The 16,381-nt window shown below is 35.9% G+C and overlaps 2 protein-coding genes across 8 annotated transcripts in view; both read right to left on the bottom strand.

The window, feature by feature from the left end:
* The window catches only part of LOC114244850 (guanine nucleotide exchange factor DBS), a 117,559-nt gene extending 101,552 nt beyond the window's left edge, over positions 1 to 16,007 (bottom strand). For 4 of the 6 annotated variants that reach the window (XR_016323056.1, XM_028176764.2, XM_028176769.2 and 1 more), the window contains exon 1: positions 15,830 to 16,007. Coding sequence is in view for 4 of the 6 variants with exons in the window: in XM_028176764.2 (XP_028032565.2) it covers positions 15,830 to 16,007 (178 nt within the window). In the remaining 2 variants the exon portion in view is untranslated. Of the gene's footprint in view, positions 1 to 4,613; positions 4,774 to 15,829 lie in introns of those variants that run through there. The other 2 variants (XR_016323058.1, XM_089727225.1) reach the window with 1 other exon arrangement.
* LOC114244853 (uncharacterized) lies at positions 4,983 to 16,214 on the bottom strand. 2 transcript variants are annotated; one of them, XM_089727239.1, is made up of 4 exons: positions 15,830 to 16,214; positions 10,864 to 11,136; positions 10,456 to 10,689; positions 4,983 to 10,052 (listed from the first exon to the last, which is right to left on the bottom strand). In XM_089727239.1, the coding sequence occupies exons 2-4, from the start codon at positions 11,122 to 11,124 to the stop codon at positions 8,850 to 8,852; spliced, it is 1,698 nt and encodes a 565-aa protein (XP_089583365.1). In that variant the 5' UTR covers positions 11,125 to 11,136; positions 15,830 to 16,214; the 3' UTR covers positions 4,983 to 8,849. The 2 variants fall into 2 exon arrangements, with proteins under 2 accessions (XP_089583365.1, XP_028032577.2); XM_028176776.2 differs by lacking the exon at positions 15,830 to 16,214 and adding an exon at positions 11,421 to 11,638.
* Between the last annotated feature and the right edge of the window lie 167 nt (positions 16,215 to 16,381).

Raw genomic sequence — 16,381 nt, 5'->3', positions numbered from 1 at the left:
AAGGTGAACTTCTGTTAAAGTTTAACAGAAGGATCTTTCTGGATTAGTACGAATAAAAATATAAACTTTAACATCAGGCAGTTACAGCTTAATTTGCGTCCTAACTAGACTGCGACTACAAGTTAATGTAGTACAAACAAAATCAGATTACTTATATTGATATAGACGTATGACGACTATGCCTTTTGTCAGTTTCAAGGTAAAGAATTAATACGTCATGGTAGTACAGTGACAAATGCGTCATCCCCTCAAAAAACATTAATAAATATTAGCAGGAGGATGTTCTCAATTTGATTGTTTTTCTTTATATTTGAGGAGACCTCAGAAATGTCATTTTTAAAAAATATTTATGTTTTTGAATCGATAAATAGAAATCGATGAAAAATTATTAGATTTGAAAACATAATATATATTTTCCCTAAAAATTTCTTCGGTTCAGTAGTTTAAATATTAAAATGGTTGGGAAAATATGTTATCGAAATAAAAGAAATAGCGTGTATTTTTTTAAATTTTTTAGCTTGTTTAAATAATGTCTCTCACTACAGAAATTGGTTTTCAATATTTTTCAATTATAATTGGATCTTAATAATTGTGGATAATTGGATCTTATGTCATAGAAATGACATTTGATAACCATGCGTACTTATCAGCAGGTAAGTGGGAACGTAGGAGTACCTCAAAGTTAATGATCACCTCCACATATAAGTGTCGGCGCATTCCAATCCCACGTATGAGATGGTTTCTGCACTTGATTAAAAACGCATCTTCGTACATAGTATTCCTTGCTTAAGGGAAATACATTATGTGAATATATACATTAGTGGCATAGGCTAGTTCAAATTGATAACTCTTTTCAAGTCTTTTAAGTAGTTTTTGTCTTTCTTGGAGTGTAACTAATGACATTTTGCCTATAATTTGAGACGGTCTAGTGAATCTTCTCCTTAATATGGTCGTATGGATATCAATAGTGCATTAGAAACACACAGTTTGAATTGCTCAATTTTTAAAAATTTGTAGAATTTTGTAAAGGTTGTATATTGGAACTTCTTTGTTTTTATTAAGTCATATATCACCTAAATTAGAAAAAAAATACTACCTCCCGTGGTGTGAACAGCCAGCACGGATGGCGAATAGATATGAAATTGTAACGAAGTCGTACACAAATAGGAAAAAAACAATAAATACCTTTTTCTGTTTGTCAACCCATTTGAGTTTGTTTAGTAGCATTGATGACCTGTAGTGACGGTAAGTGGTTACCATCGCTCTTGGACATCAGTAATCCCAGGGGCACAACTAAGTCGCTGCCTACCGGTGAGTACTCTCCGTAAGCCCCCTTTGAAAAAGGTACTTGTACAGTAATAAAAAAAATCTGTAAATAGCTGTAATCTGTTTAAATAAAAAGTAAGAGATAATTTTCTCCTAAAAACTTTTTTTTCCTAAGTAAGCTGATGGCCTTGAGAGCGTAACCCTAATAAGTAGGTGAGCTCACAGGGCTCAAACCTGACGATGTTGCTAACACTAATCCTAGCAAGAGCAGTGCTTCGCAGAATCTACGGGAACGTGCCCCACTGAGAAGATCCGGCGAGAAACTCAGTGGGCTGTGTAGAGAAGTTGTTATAGTCGCATAAAATAAGGATATAATACGGTGTATTTCAATTATGGGCATACCACTGGCAGTCGATAAAATGAACACAAACTAATAAGTAAAGATTGGCAGTCACGCTTCAGCCAATCCTGACACTAATAAACAAGTTTTCCTTATTTAATCTTTGTGTTTGGTACACTAGTGTGCGTGAACTATTTTTATTAACATTGGATCAGTAAATAAAATAACTGTGTCTCTTTTTATGGCTGTTTTCATTGCGAAGTGGGCCCGTGAATGGTTGATACAATAAATCGAATGGTTTATATGACAAAAAACAAGTACATACCTACATGTATCTATGTGGTATTGTAGGTGTTGAACAAATTACAATAATTATGTATAATTATTTGAATTTCTTTTTTAATTAAGCACATAAAATCGCAAACTAATATTATATTATAATAAATGTGCGGTTTGTATTGACTTTACACATGGAGGTCAATAAAACCCGCGTGCGGCTACTTAATTATAATAAAAATGAAACTAAAAAGTTAAGTTCTACATAAAATGTGCATTGGTTTAATTGTACATAAAGGTTTATGTACAATTAAACCAAAAACGAAGGTGTGTTAGTTATAATTCTTTCTTAATTTGATAATAGATACTAAAAAAAAAATAAACACGTTCGATTTTATTGGTAATATAATAAAAGCAAAGTGATGCGCGTAATGTACCTACCGCTTCAAGGGAAAGTGGAGGACGTCTACAAAGTGATTTCACATTAGATTACGGTTTCGCGTAATTTGAAGATAGTAAGTGTAGTATTTAAATATTGCGTATCGTTTACGTTAGGTTATATTTTACTTCGTTTCGATAACGGCATATCCCTTTTTGCAACTCGATAACAATACTTGTATAATTTCATTACGCGGTTTGTTATCCTCATTGTAATATTATCGACATTTCAAATAATTTACGGTTTTCATGATCTCACAGGCGACCAAGATCTTATGCATCGACATTTGAATGTTGTAAAAAATATCTTTATAACAATTTTTTTTAATTGCTTAATTGGGTGGAAGAGCTCACGGCCTACGTGATGTTAAGTGGTTACCAGAGCCCATAGACATCTACAACGTAAGTGCCGCCACCTACCTCGAGATATGAGTTCTAAGGTCTCACTTTTTAAAGTACAACGGCTGCCCCACCCTTCAAACCGAAACGCATTACGGCAGAAATAGGCAGGGCGGTGGTACTTACCCGTGCGGACTCACAAGACGTCCTATCACCAGTATTTACGCAAATTATAATTTTGCAGGCATGATTTTTATTACATGATGTTATTCCTTCACAGTGGAAGACAGTGATGAAAAATTGGTACTTGCCTGCGGGGTTCGAACACCCGTGCATCGCAAGGTACGAATGCACCGGACGTCTTATCCTTTAGGCCAAAGCGAATTCCAAATAGATAATTTTCCTATTAACTTAGTGCGTGCTACTTCAGTGAATTGGTAATACATAAAATACTAATTATTAACACGCTTTATTAGTTCGACCTTTATTTTATTACTTTTGCCTAATATCCTGAATTACCGCGATAAGACATGTATAATTTGAATCAGAATCTCTCTGCGGTTTTTTACCTATATATATTTAATTTAGTCAAATTCCGTGGTTTCCTTACAATTTTTCTAAATTTCACTTTACATCCTGTTACATGCTTCACGTTTTTTTTTCAGGAGAATAGACAACAAAGCTTTACAGGAAGTGCGACGTGATTACTAGATATTTGGAATTAGATAGATAGGTATACGTTAGTAATTGAAATTTTGGGTGTTCCTGTAGGTATTTAAATAGACTCCTGCTGTGAAAAATGAGTACCTACTATGCAATTTGAATATTTTTTAAATGTAACTCGGTTGACAGTTTTACCAAAATAAAGAGGACCATGTTCTCTCGTTTGGGCGTATAGGAAATACTCAGACTGGCATACTCTTAGGTCTTAACGTGGTAGGGAATATTTTGAGTTTGTATGGTTACCGCCATTTTAACTAAATGGTCGGAATAGTTACGCGTTCCGAATTCGTGTCTTAAAGTTCTTGACCTGGCGGTATTCAAGCCTATTGGCTACGGTGACCACTTAGCACCAGGTAAGCCGTGATGTGCAAAGAATAAAGGGACGTGAGCATACGACCCAACCGATATTGACTGTTTTGTGTCACTCAAGCACTTTAAAAATATCTTTCCAAGGTGCTACTTATAGCTCAAAGCTCTTAAACTAAAATTAGATTGAATAACATTTTAATATGTACAGGAAATAGAGTTCATTCCATGAGTATTAATATTTTGGAAAAGGCACTAAATGAACGCAGTGTTTCCAGTAGTTGTGATGATCTGAAAATCGTGTACCTAATCATTATAAAATAATTTTTAAGTTATTATTCCACACTGAATACGCGGTATAAAATAGAGAGAACAGAAATTTATCTGTACACCCAGAGAGAGCAATTTTTTTAATACTATTTATCTCCGTCAGGACATTCACGTTTCAACATAGCATAGGGGCATTCGATACAGTAAACCACTAAATTACTAAATTCATTGTGTCATTTCAGTACGAGGCTTAAATTGATAAAGCTACCGTATCGAGGATGGTTTCATCATCGAATATTAGTTTAAGGCCGTACCTAGTTTGATTGACTGGGTCATTATTCAAGTACTGGTCAGTTAAATAAGCAACGACTAGATCGTAAATTGGTGAAAATCATCTATAGACAGACGGACGTCGATTGCAATGAAAGGTCAATTAATGCTTCAGCGACTCCTCGTTTATAAATAAGGAACTGCCGTCTCTTTCTTAAACGCGACATATCACAGAAACCGTTATTATTTGTGAAATTTTGTTAATATTATCAGGATGGTTTAAGACTTAAAGCATACCCTATCAGGAATTGCCAAAAATATAATTATAATTTAGAGTATTTATGTAACGTTGTTCATTTGCTTTTGTTCCGTAATAGTAACTCACCACGGGCAGCCGCAAGCCGTTCCGCCTTGGTGCTACACTTCCAAAACTTCATGTCACCCTTTGTTGTCAACAACGAGCCGCGAGATGACACCGTACACGCCCGCTAAGGCAAGTCGCCATCGTCAAACTGTCCGATTAGGACCGAAACAATGACTTTTGTTTACAAATGAACGACGCGGAGGATTTAATAAATTGGCGAGCGAAGTGGCCGGCTGCATGAGACCAATGAGCCGAGGCAGAACGAGAGCGACGAACGTACAATCTCCGGTTGCAATGTAAGTGTATACTGGAGGAAGGCGTGGGAGCCTCGACCCCGTCCAGACCTGGACAGTCTAAAGCCCCCAATAAAACTCAATTGAAAATACTTAATGTAGCGTAAAAAAGTTTATTTTCTATCACATCATGTCTTCCTACAGTTAATTTGGAACATGGCAGCCAAATATTATACTAAGGACAATAATTACGGTTTGAAGCAATTTTAAAATTTGGTTTCTTCACTAAAAAAGTTCAATGACAAAAAATACCATTTTTTCACTGCAAAATAGAAATAATTTTAATGATCAATTAATTTCTATTAAAAATGAGTCTGGTTCCAATCTTACATATTATTGCACTATAAAAATACATTGGTTAGCATAATTTCTAGGCACATTCTCTGTACTGTCTATAATTAACTTGTAAATAATTAAACACACACCCTATCAGTTACACATTACACTAATACTATCTTAGCTCAAAATGAGATTTTCAAAACATTCCGCACACACTGCTAATTAATTATAGTAGCCAAAGATTAATATTAAATTAGTTACGTTTAAATATTAAATAAGTTGTTGTGAAATATTCAATTAAACTAATCCTTTAAAATATGTTTAAAATAATAATAATTGATAGTTAAATCGATGGGACATTTTTATCGGTAATAACATACCTACAAGTAGCGTACTATTATTTAAAATCAGCAAGTAGGTATACAGGTTAGCTTCATTTCAATCGTTGTTTTGAAAATGCAGTTTAAAAAAAGAACAATTGTCATGCAAGTAAACTGAAAATATTAATGATTTTATTTAGTGTTCAACAGATGGTAGGCAGGTAGGTAGGTTAAGCATTTCGATCATTTTTGAAGTACCTAGCAAGCTCGATTGTCAAGTTTCCAATAAATCGATTCCAAAACGGTATAAGTTCATCGAATAAAATAATCAAATTGGTAATAATCCACATGCGATGTGGTGTGCGAAAATGAATTGAGGGCGAAAGCAAATGACGTTCACACGGGAACCGAGGGCGTGGCGTGCGGCGGACAAGAACTGACGACCCAAGTGCTGTACGAAACTATCAGACTACCCACAAGTGCCCACAACTAAGTGCGGAGGGTCAATAACGATTCGAGCGCTTCGGGACCTGCAAATTAATGCATGTAAAAACGGAATTGTATACATAATAAAAACTACTTATAGTTTTTGTGGTCACGGATGACTCAACTGTAAATAACTAACATGACATTAAACTGTAAAAGTAATTTTAATTCTGTCTACGATTCGCGAAAACCGATGAAAATAAAAAATTGTAGAATTAATACAACATAATACCTTCGTTTATCATACAGTGGGACTTTGAATTTATTATTTAATTTTTTAATGTGAGTGCTAAAAGAGAATCATCGCCTGTGTCATTTAGTTAATGCATTTCGTTGTTTGTTTTTCTAGATATTTGTCGATATATGGTGTGTACATGATTATGTACATATATTAAATAAGCGACGAAATTTAAAACATAATATATAAGACGAATTAAAATGTACACCATTATGTTTCGCCGCACGTACAGTCTCACCAATCAAAACAGACTAATAACTACACTACATCATTGAAGAGCACTCAAAAATTGTACACTGTAAATATAGTGTGTACATGTTTATGGATAGTATTGTAAACCTATATTGGTTTTGTCTTTAAAGTTGTTATAATTCCAACTACTGTTACGGCATAATCTCACGTCAATTATTGTCATTTATACTATTTTAGTAGATTCGATAAATAATGTAGGCAGCAGAATATTTAAATTTCGAATCAACTGTCAAGTGTTCAAAACGTCTGTAAGAATTATTTAATTATAATTAATTATACGCGAGGTTAAGCTGTAACAGTATTCATAATTATGTCTGCAACTCACCGAAGTAAAAACCGATGTAAATATATTATAGCAGTACCCGAAAACGTAAACAATATTAATTCGCTAATTTATGATTTATTTTCATTTAAATTTACCGTCCCAAAAATTAACATTATTAGCATTTGTTTTCAGAAACGATTCCTTTACCTTTTACGATTAACAACTTTCGCGATAAAAGTTACCTTAATTATGGACACACTCAAAATATAGGTGAATACAAAGATGAATTTGTTTTGTGATTGCAAAGTCATCATCACGGTATGGAATATCTATAAAATTCTAAAAAAATAATCTATCCTTTATTTATTTTTTATATTAAGTATAAATCAATGGTACCCTATTGGTATTTTTAAAATTATTTATTGCTTTCACTTGACTTACCTTCTAAACACCAAAATTTTTAAATCAATTAATTTCGACTGGGCTGTTTTAAAAAAACATGCGTCTCATGCACATTAAAAAAAAATACCTTTCAATAATTGAGGCAAATGTTCAGAATTTTTGTACATCCTTTACAATTCGAAACAAATAAACATTACTTACATTCGTTATGTAAAAATGTGTACAAAATTTCCGTTTCAGGTATAAAAATATGCACTAAAATACTACGATTATTATAACGATGATTATGTAAATCATTCGGAAACAAAACATTTTCATCATAGTAGAAGTTACTTAACAGAAAGGAACTGATTAAAAATTGATGGCTCTTTGACCGCCATCTTTTGCTTGTTTGTGATTGACCATAACCGACGGGGGACTATCGCTTATCACCATATAATAAATAGTATTTCCATTATCTTTGCCGTAAGAAAAGCTATTTCCTTCATTTATAACTCCTTCTTATGATTAAATTACAATATTCACGCTACAACACAAGTACAGTCTTTTCCAAAGAGCTATCAAATAATAGATTAAATTATGTAGTGAATTTATTTTCACGCACACAATACGCGAACATTGTGATATGTATAATTTAGAAAAATAAATAAGCGACGAATTTCAAAACATAATATATAAGTCGAATTAAAATGTACACCATTATAATAATGTTTCCCCGCGCGTACCGTCTCACCAATCAAAACAGACTAATAACTACACTACATCATTGACGAGCACTCAAAAAATTCACTGTAAAAACCTAATTATACATTTATTTTTCAAAATCGTCTTACCGTATTCCACTCACGAATTACACGTAATAAAGGCACTGCTTTCTTTAAATTTAAAATGAACTCTATGCTTCATGCATACAATTGTGATGTCTCAATGGCTCCATAAATGAAGTGCAGGTGCAAACCAAATATATTTATTTATTTTTGATGCAAACAATATTAACTATTTATTGAGCATAAAATAAGTATACTTGTGTCCTAAATAAAAAAAAAAGTTTCAAGGTTCCACTATAATCACTTATAAATTAACTACATAGCTAAATCTTTTATGTGGTGTAAATATGTTCACACTTAAAGGTAGGTCGCTATTAAATCAGTTTTAAGACCAATACTGAAAAGGTATAAGCTAAATTAACCTCGCTAGTCTATTGCCGATGTTACGTATGGCGTAAAATCATCGATCAAGTCGACGCAACATCGATTTCTTAAGGAACCATTTCGATTAACAACAGTTTAGTCGTTGCGAGATCTCTATTACGTAAACATGTTCGCATCCGTTGTAGCCCGTCATGCCGAGACGCTGCTGGGACTTTTTGGCGGGAACGCGAAGAGCGAAGTTGTGTGAATTTTGTATTTTATCTATTTAGTGTTTCTTCGGGTTTAATCTCTCTGCACAAATGTGGGAAAATGAAATGAGTCGCTGGACGTAGCTTCCGGGACCTTCCAAAAAGTCCACTGAAAGTCTCAGTAAATAACCACAATTTTACTGAGATTTTATTTCATCCCATATCATCTCATCTCATTTCATTTAATTTCATCTCGTTTTTTATTATTCATAAACTGTAAATAATTAAAACGGCGAATTATAAAAATCTTATTACTTGACGCTGGCTAATGCACAAACCGTGCCGGAGCCAAAAAATAAAGGAGAAGAGACGCTGCACTCTGCTCAATGTCTGTACCAAGCGTCCTGCACGCGGGTCTGGAAGTGCGAAACCGGCGTGACGATGTAGGCCTGCGGCTGCTGCACCACGGCGAGCGGTATCACCTGCTGAGCCATCTCCACCTGCTGGCCGCCCTCCTCCGACACCCCGAGCGACTGCACGCAGTGCTGTTGTGAGACCTGCTGCACCCCGCCCACCTGCTGCGTGAGCACCTGCTGGTGCTGGCTCACTTGGGGCACAAGCATCTGTTGCTGCATCTGCTGCTGTTGTTGCGGCTGCTGCTGGTGTATGACGACGTGCGGTTGATTCGACATCTGTTGGTGTTGCTGCACCTGCACCTGCTGGACTTGTTGTTGTTGCTGCTGCTGCTGCTGCACTTGCTGTTGTTTCTGTTGCTGTTGTTGGGCTTGTTGTTGAGCATGTTCTCTATCGTGCTCCTCTTTCTTCTTGGCCTCCATAGCTGCCTTCTTCGCCTCGGCCTTTTCTTTCTCTTGCTGCATCCTGACAGGGTCTTTGTTTTTATCATAAGACATGCATTTGCCACTTCGAAACGGAATCATGTCCTTTGGTATTTCTTGTTTTTTGGTGGCGAATTTAACATGTGGAAACTGGTCTTTCATAAACGCTCGGAAGGTTGAATAACCCATTAATTTAACACCTGGTTCTAAGATTTCTCCATACTCCTTATAAGCCTCGAACAAGTGCTTTCGAGAGTCTCCTTGGATAATAATGGTTTTGCTGCCTTTCTTACCTTCTCCTGAAGGCTGAACATCTTTAGGAGAATTTGCATGTTGCTTCAAATATTCCTTAAGGAAATTCGTTGCATGTTTGTATATGTCTAAAGTGAAAGTGTTATAGGGCTTCTTACCAACATTTCCATGTATCCTAGGTGCAACACCATGGGTCATCACATGTTGCCGGATACGTTTTAACTGATAGTGCGTCACATTTTCAAGATATAAGAATGCTTCCAAACAAACTTTTCTACCTTGATATACGTAGCAGGCTCTTAATCTCCTTCTTACTTTGTGCCGGGAAGTCTCTGCTGGATTTGCTAAGCTAGCCATTGTGATGCCCATCAAGTACATGTCGTGTTCGCTTTTCGTGAGTTCAGCTATGTTGAGGCGGTGACGATATACTGCCTCAGGATTAAGCCCTCGATAGCAGTTATCTTTACAGTCGCAGCCTCTTCTCAGTCTCTCTTTGACCTGAAAGATTTATTTGTAATTATTTTTTACTATCCTGTTATTCAATTAAGTTTTAAATTTGAAATACACAACATCAATATAGTTCAAATGAGAGTTTGTTTAAGATGGATGTGAATAAATATATATGATGTTATTGTTGTAATGTTTCAAGTTTGTATTATGCAAGATTCAGGGAAACAAAATAATATGCAATATATTGAAGTGCATTTAAGCATAAGCTTTTAAAAATAAAATTTCATCAAAATCAATGTAAAGTTTTGGAGTTTTTCTCAAACAAACAAATGGACAGGCAATTTTTTTTTGCGGTTAGGTACACCTAAATATTTTGTGGTGATATGTTTTTATTTAATATCTTTAATATCGACAGACTTTTGAAACAATGATATAAATTAAGATGTATAACCTGTGTAGGATTGTCTTCCAATTTATTGTCCAACACCTCCTCATCACTGTCAGAATCAGCTTTTTTTCTTTTTTTAAGAACCGTTTTCTTCTCTACCTTTGGTTTTGTATCCACATCTAATTCTCCGGACTCACCATCCACTTGAGGTTCAAACTCTATAGTATACTGCCCTTGCATATTTGTTAAATTTGGATTACCATTCTCCACCTGAATAGTGTGCCCTTGCCAGAGAACCTGAAATAATTTATTTTTAATCTTAAAACACCACACAAGTTTACTGCGGTTCAAGAATAAAATTAAATAGATATCAAACAGTTTTCATTTAGAATGATTGTATGTTCCGAAGAATATTTGTATGTAGATACTTACTTAAATTTGTTACTCTGAGTTATTTAAGTTTTATCTTACCTGTTCTTGATGTCCATTATAGGTGTGCTGTTGAATATTTTGTGGGGCTCCCATTTCAAAAACTGAATGTTGTCCCATGACTGGTGTGTGCCACTGAGCGTTCTCCCCGTATTCACCTCCGCCGTTTTGGTCGGACGGTATCGAGACTATGATCGACTCTTTGCTATCCACACTACGCCTCTCCACCGAAAGAAGGGAATGCAACACTTCGCTCGCCTCCTTCTCAGCAGGATTTACAACTTCCATTTTCTCATACGACATCCCAGCTCGACGCTAAAACCGATCGTCATGTCAGATCACATGTACGTACATACGTGTATGTACAAAGAGACACCAAACCCGCCCCGACACAAATGAGAAACTACAAACTTTGTACATTTAACTACATTTACAAGAAAACCGCGTTTTGACTTTTCAAATTCATGTAAATAAACATAACAAAAACCGCGCAATTATTAACCTTAATCGCATTTTTTAAGTTTCATTATCGCATAGCGGATCGAACTCCCGTGGAATATTGGGCCATATAGTCATGGCAAAGAAAGAATGAAACTTACCTTTTACGGGCCGTATTGGTAGTTGAGACACAAAACAACGTATCGAGGATAATTTTGATAAAATGTAGATTGTTTTTTATCACTTCATTCTGGCATTGTAGTCATAATTGAAGAGAAATGTACAAATTTTTCACTGAATTCACGGAAGCAATATGGCGATATACTTTCCGTGAACAAAATCAGAGGACGCCGTAGAACACGTAATTAGTACAGTGCGCCGCCACCAGAGAGCGTCTGTAGCGAATTTCCGTATCGACGCTGTGTAACCCGCGAAATTTGAAACAATAAATTTTAATGCAGTGTTTTGAGTGGAACGATTGTTTAATTAAAATTATATTAAGTTACTTTGACGTTGAGGGTATCATTTTAAGACATCAGAGAAAAAACATATAGGTATTCAAAGAATCTGACATATATTACATTTTTAAAATAAAAAATATAATAACTTAACTATAATTACTCGGATTATCAAACTTTATTCGTGTGTTTGATAAACTTATTTTAAAATAGCGTCGTTTTCCTTTATTGGGTATTAAAATTGTTGATATTCGTTTGTCGCTCATCATCCGTAACAATTTGCATTTTTAGGTTTTCGTGCACGCAATGAAAAGTGAAACGATGCTTGTAATAATTAACACTTTTTATTTGAAACATAAATATGTAACAATGTAAGTATTATTTTATGTGACAGATTGGAATCATTTTAGTATCAAATATCAAACGGATAAATAATAGGATTTATCTATTGTAGTTTATTATTAATCACGTTTGGTAATATAATTCAACTCGTTTTGCTAATATTGTTTGATGTTCGACCAGCCCATACCGTGGGCCCCGAAGGTCAAATATTTAGGCGTCACCCTCGACAGAAGGATGACATTCCGCCCCCATATTAAGGCGGTACGCGACCGTGCCGCCTTCATTCTAGGACGTCTCTACCCGATGATATGCAGGCGAAGTAAAATGTCCCTTAGAAATAAGGTGACACTCTACAAAACTTGCATACGCCCCGTCATGACCTATGCAAGTGTAGTATTCGCCCACGCGGCCCGCACTCACTTAAAATCCTTTCAAATTATTCAACCCTGTTTTTGCAGGATAGCCGTCGGAGCCCCGTGGTTCGTCAGGAACGTCGACCTCCATGACGACCTGGACTTAGAGTTCGTCAGTAAGTATTTGCAGTCGGCGTCGATGCGCCACTTCGATAAAGCGGCACGACACGAGAACCCTCTCATCGTGGCCGCCGGTAACTACATTCCCGATCCTGCGGACAGAATGGAAAGCAGTCGACGTCGCCCAAAACACGTCATCTCGGATCCTCCCGATCCACTAACGGTGGTTTTAGGTACTTCAAGCACCGGTCACCGTTCTTGTCGAACCCGTCACTTGCGACGAAGGGCTCGACGAGTAAATTAACTCTCAGATACAGCCCACTGAGTTTCTCGCCGGATCTTCTCAGTGGGTCGCGTTTCCGATCCGGTAGTAGATTCTGCGAAGCACGTCTCTTGCTAGGGTTCGTGTTAGCAACGTCATCAGGTTTGAGCCCCGTGAGCTCACCTATTAGCCACGGTTACGCTGAAATAGCCTCTAAGGCTATCAGCTTAGGTAGGAAAAAAATATATAATAATAATATTGTTTTGACAAATACAAGAAACAATGAAAATGATAAGCTGAAAGATACATTACCATTCTGACTGCACTTTATAACTAAAGATTATACTAAAGCCATGTGCTAAATATGTACACGTGAATGCTGACGATTTATGATGATATTTTTTGCTATTGTCATTTAAACTTTTAAAGTGCTCAATTGTTAAATAAATACACATGTATTTTCATTTGTGATTACCGCTTGATCATAATAAATTGTTTTTAATATATCATTACACAGTATTTGCACTTTTCTACTTTTCATAAAACATACTTGTTAAAAGTTTATTTATTAATATGTGTATAAAATCAGAGTGCACACTTGCACACTAGTGCATAGCACAAAGAAACGTGTTCTTTTTAATAAAGGAGGGTCCGCAGCGATGTGGAACAAAAATGAGCCGTCAAATACCACGGATACGCCGGGGTCTGGGTTTTACATCCGTTAAAATGTTATTCTCGTTAGTAATATTACAGTGATATGACACGAGTCTGTTAGTTGTTTTGTTTTTCAACATCCACATTTATACGTTACGATAAATGCAATGGAATGCGTGTTGTCCTCAAACTGAAGATACTTATAAGGTTAATTGTTAACAATCAAGTATACAAATAAATTTTTATCCAAAATTCCCTAATCGTCTGTTATATTTAAAAACTTGATCTTATTTTGATAAATCAATCGAAAAAGAAACATTTTGATGGTATTAGGCATCTCTATTTTATAATAAAAGAGACTCGATTTCATACGACGCACGAGCTCAGTTATATTCGTTTTCTCTATCTCTTCTACTGCACAGGATACCCTGCGTTGTGCAGTAGCTGAGCATTTTATTATTATCACAGCCTAACGTTACCGACGATGTCCCGATTTAGCTTCACGATAATTGTGTCTACTTTGAAACGGGCCCTTCTTTGCACACACCTATTTCAACTTCTGACTACAATTCAATACAATATTTTTAAATCGAGAAATATCAATGCCGAAATGTACAGAGAGTAATTAAAGTTTTGATTTGTGACGGCGGTGATCACAAATATACCGACGACGGAAGGGATACCGTTAACTTTGAGACACGAAGATTATTTATTTTTTTGCATCATAAGTTTCCAAATATGAAAATTCCTTCTCTTTGAGTCTAATAACAGCATGAGTTTCATAATCACATTATTGTTTTGGAAAATTATGAGCTAGTTTTAGTAAGTATTCGTTTTTTAATAGCATATATGAATACGCTAAGGAGTTTACGTAGCTTTATAAAGACCACACGAATCACGCCATCCGCCATAAGAAATTTGGACTAAAGTCTGGTCCACCCTTTAAACAAAACGTGGAAAACAAATGGGAATTTATAATACGCCCTACTGCGTGTATTCAAGATAAAAAAACGAAGGCGATTACGTAGGAAATAAAGAAATTAATTTAATGAGAGTAGATATTGTGAAAGCATCACTAAAAGCACAAGGAGGTGATGCTTATCAGACGTACATTCGGATATCGCCGGAAACACTGTTTTTAAGTAGGCAATTAAAGCGCGAAAGACCCAAAGATGAGGCAGCTGCTGTAGGTGTCACCGCACTGCAGTGGTAAGACAGGCAGACTCGTGATGATGTTTATGAGTGTAGGCAAAAGTAGGTACAAGCAGGTTTTTAAAGTAAGATTAGGGTATAGCACGGTTGTGTGATTTAGGATAGCATCACTCCATCTCTTTCCGATTCACAGGAGAATGGACAACAGCGCCATTAAATGTCACAGCCACAACTGGCGTATTGAAAGCCCTCATGACTAGGTACCACATCCTGGGTTATATCTGCCGCAAAGCAGTGATGCGTACCGGAGTCCGGTTTGAAGGACGGAACAGCCGTCATATAATACAATAATAATTGAGACTTCGATCGGAGTGGTTGGCGACATTCACGTTGTTATGTCTATGGAATCCCATAAACGCTCATTTGACATAACGTGGGCCGTAAGCTCGTTCACTCATCAACGTACTAGATAGTTAACAAATAAACTATTTGTATCTATTCTCAAAAGTACCTAAGAAAATGGTAAATTCAATCAGGTAAGCCATTGAGGGACCTCTTAAGAAGAAAAAAGATTGTAGAGATTTCAAATGGGCCTCTGAATCAACCAACCAAGTATTACTTTGGATATTTTCTTTCCGCTCTTCCCTTAATCTTCATCAAACAAATAATCCCAATATTACGTAACGAAGAGACAGGATTATCCAGGAATTAACAAGTAATCCATTTCTTCGTGCGTCGGATTAAATGAAATTAAGAAAATGACATCCTATTATGTCTTAAATGTCAAACGTCAAAAGTTAGTGCGTTTTTGGTTTAAATCTTCGATATATGTACATTGATCTAGGTATATGTACATATACGTGACTGTTTCAAAATATGTTGTAGGCGGGAAAGCCCATGTAAGTAAACGTAATGTAAAAGAATCACGTGGGTGCATCGATTTTTAAATAATCTATTTACGAGCTGTCGAAAATGTATGTAAGTGTGTTTATATTTTGTACAACATTTAATAAGGATAGCGACTTAAATAAAAGTGAGTTTCTTCTTGCGTAAAAATACACACGGAATCAACATCAGACACGAGACGATCTGTAATTTCCATTTAAACGTCATGATAATGTATATTATGTGGTTGGCTGTTTAGATTTGTACTCACAAAATTTTTGTTACCGAATAATGAAGTTTCAGCACAATACAAAATTTTGATTTTCAAGAGTGGCTTGACTTACCTGCGGCTGTTTCTATAGCGAAGCAACTACTGCGGGACTTGACGACAACTCCTGGAGACGTTCCATCTGGCCAATCCATACGTTCTTCCATAGCTTTAGAAGCACTTCTTTTAAATTGCTCTAAAAAACTGTCTATTTGAGTTTCTATGCTCGTCGGAGAATTTGCCATCGTTACCATCGGCACACAAAATCCAAACACTGCTTTGAGCTTTGTCAAGTCATTTTTAAGCGCACATTTTCCGAATATTTATTTGATATCTTAGCCAGCAATGTTTATAGTATAAATGTTCATCATAACTTCTACTATCGCTTGTTTCGTCCATCGAAAATAAAAATTAGTGGATGTTATCAAACGTAGCGGCTCGCCTCCGCGTTTGGAGATATTGTTCGATAGCAAAGCAATGTGATTTACTACGAATACCGTTGCTCTGCGGCGTAGGTAGCGAAAATAAAGTTAAACACACTGACATCTATCGATCGCCTCGAACAGCTGTTTAGAGCGAGTTGCCAGTGCTCGAAATAGGTGATCGCTATTCACATTAATAAACATTT

This window comes from Bombyx mandarina, chromosome 05 (assembly GCF_030267445.1).
Source record: "Bombyx mandarina strain Sakado chromosome 05, ASM3026744v2".
In the NCBI taxonomy this organism is placed as follows: domain Eukaryota; kingdom Metazoa; phylum Arthropoda; class Insecta; order Lepidoptera; family Bombycidae; genus Bombyx; species Bombyx mandarina.
This window is presented reverse-complemented; position numbering and strand designations above follow the sequence as displayed.

Bases quoted from the DNA above. Each gene is read 5' to 3' on its own strand.
- LOC114244853 (XM_089727239.1), bottom strand. From the start codon at position 11,124: ATGTCGTATGAGAAAATGGAAGTTGTAAATCCTGCTGAGAAGGAGGCG. The intron at 10,690-10,863 runs GTAAGATAAAAC...AAATTATTTCAG, and splicing joins ATAATGGACATCAAGAACAG to GTTCTCTGGCAAGGGCACAC. The intron at 10,053-10,455 runs GTTATACATCTT...TAAATCTTTCAG, and splicing joins TGGAAGACAATCCTACACAG to GTCAAAGAGAGACTGAGAAG.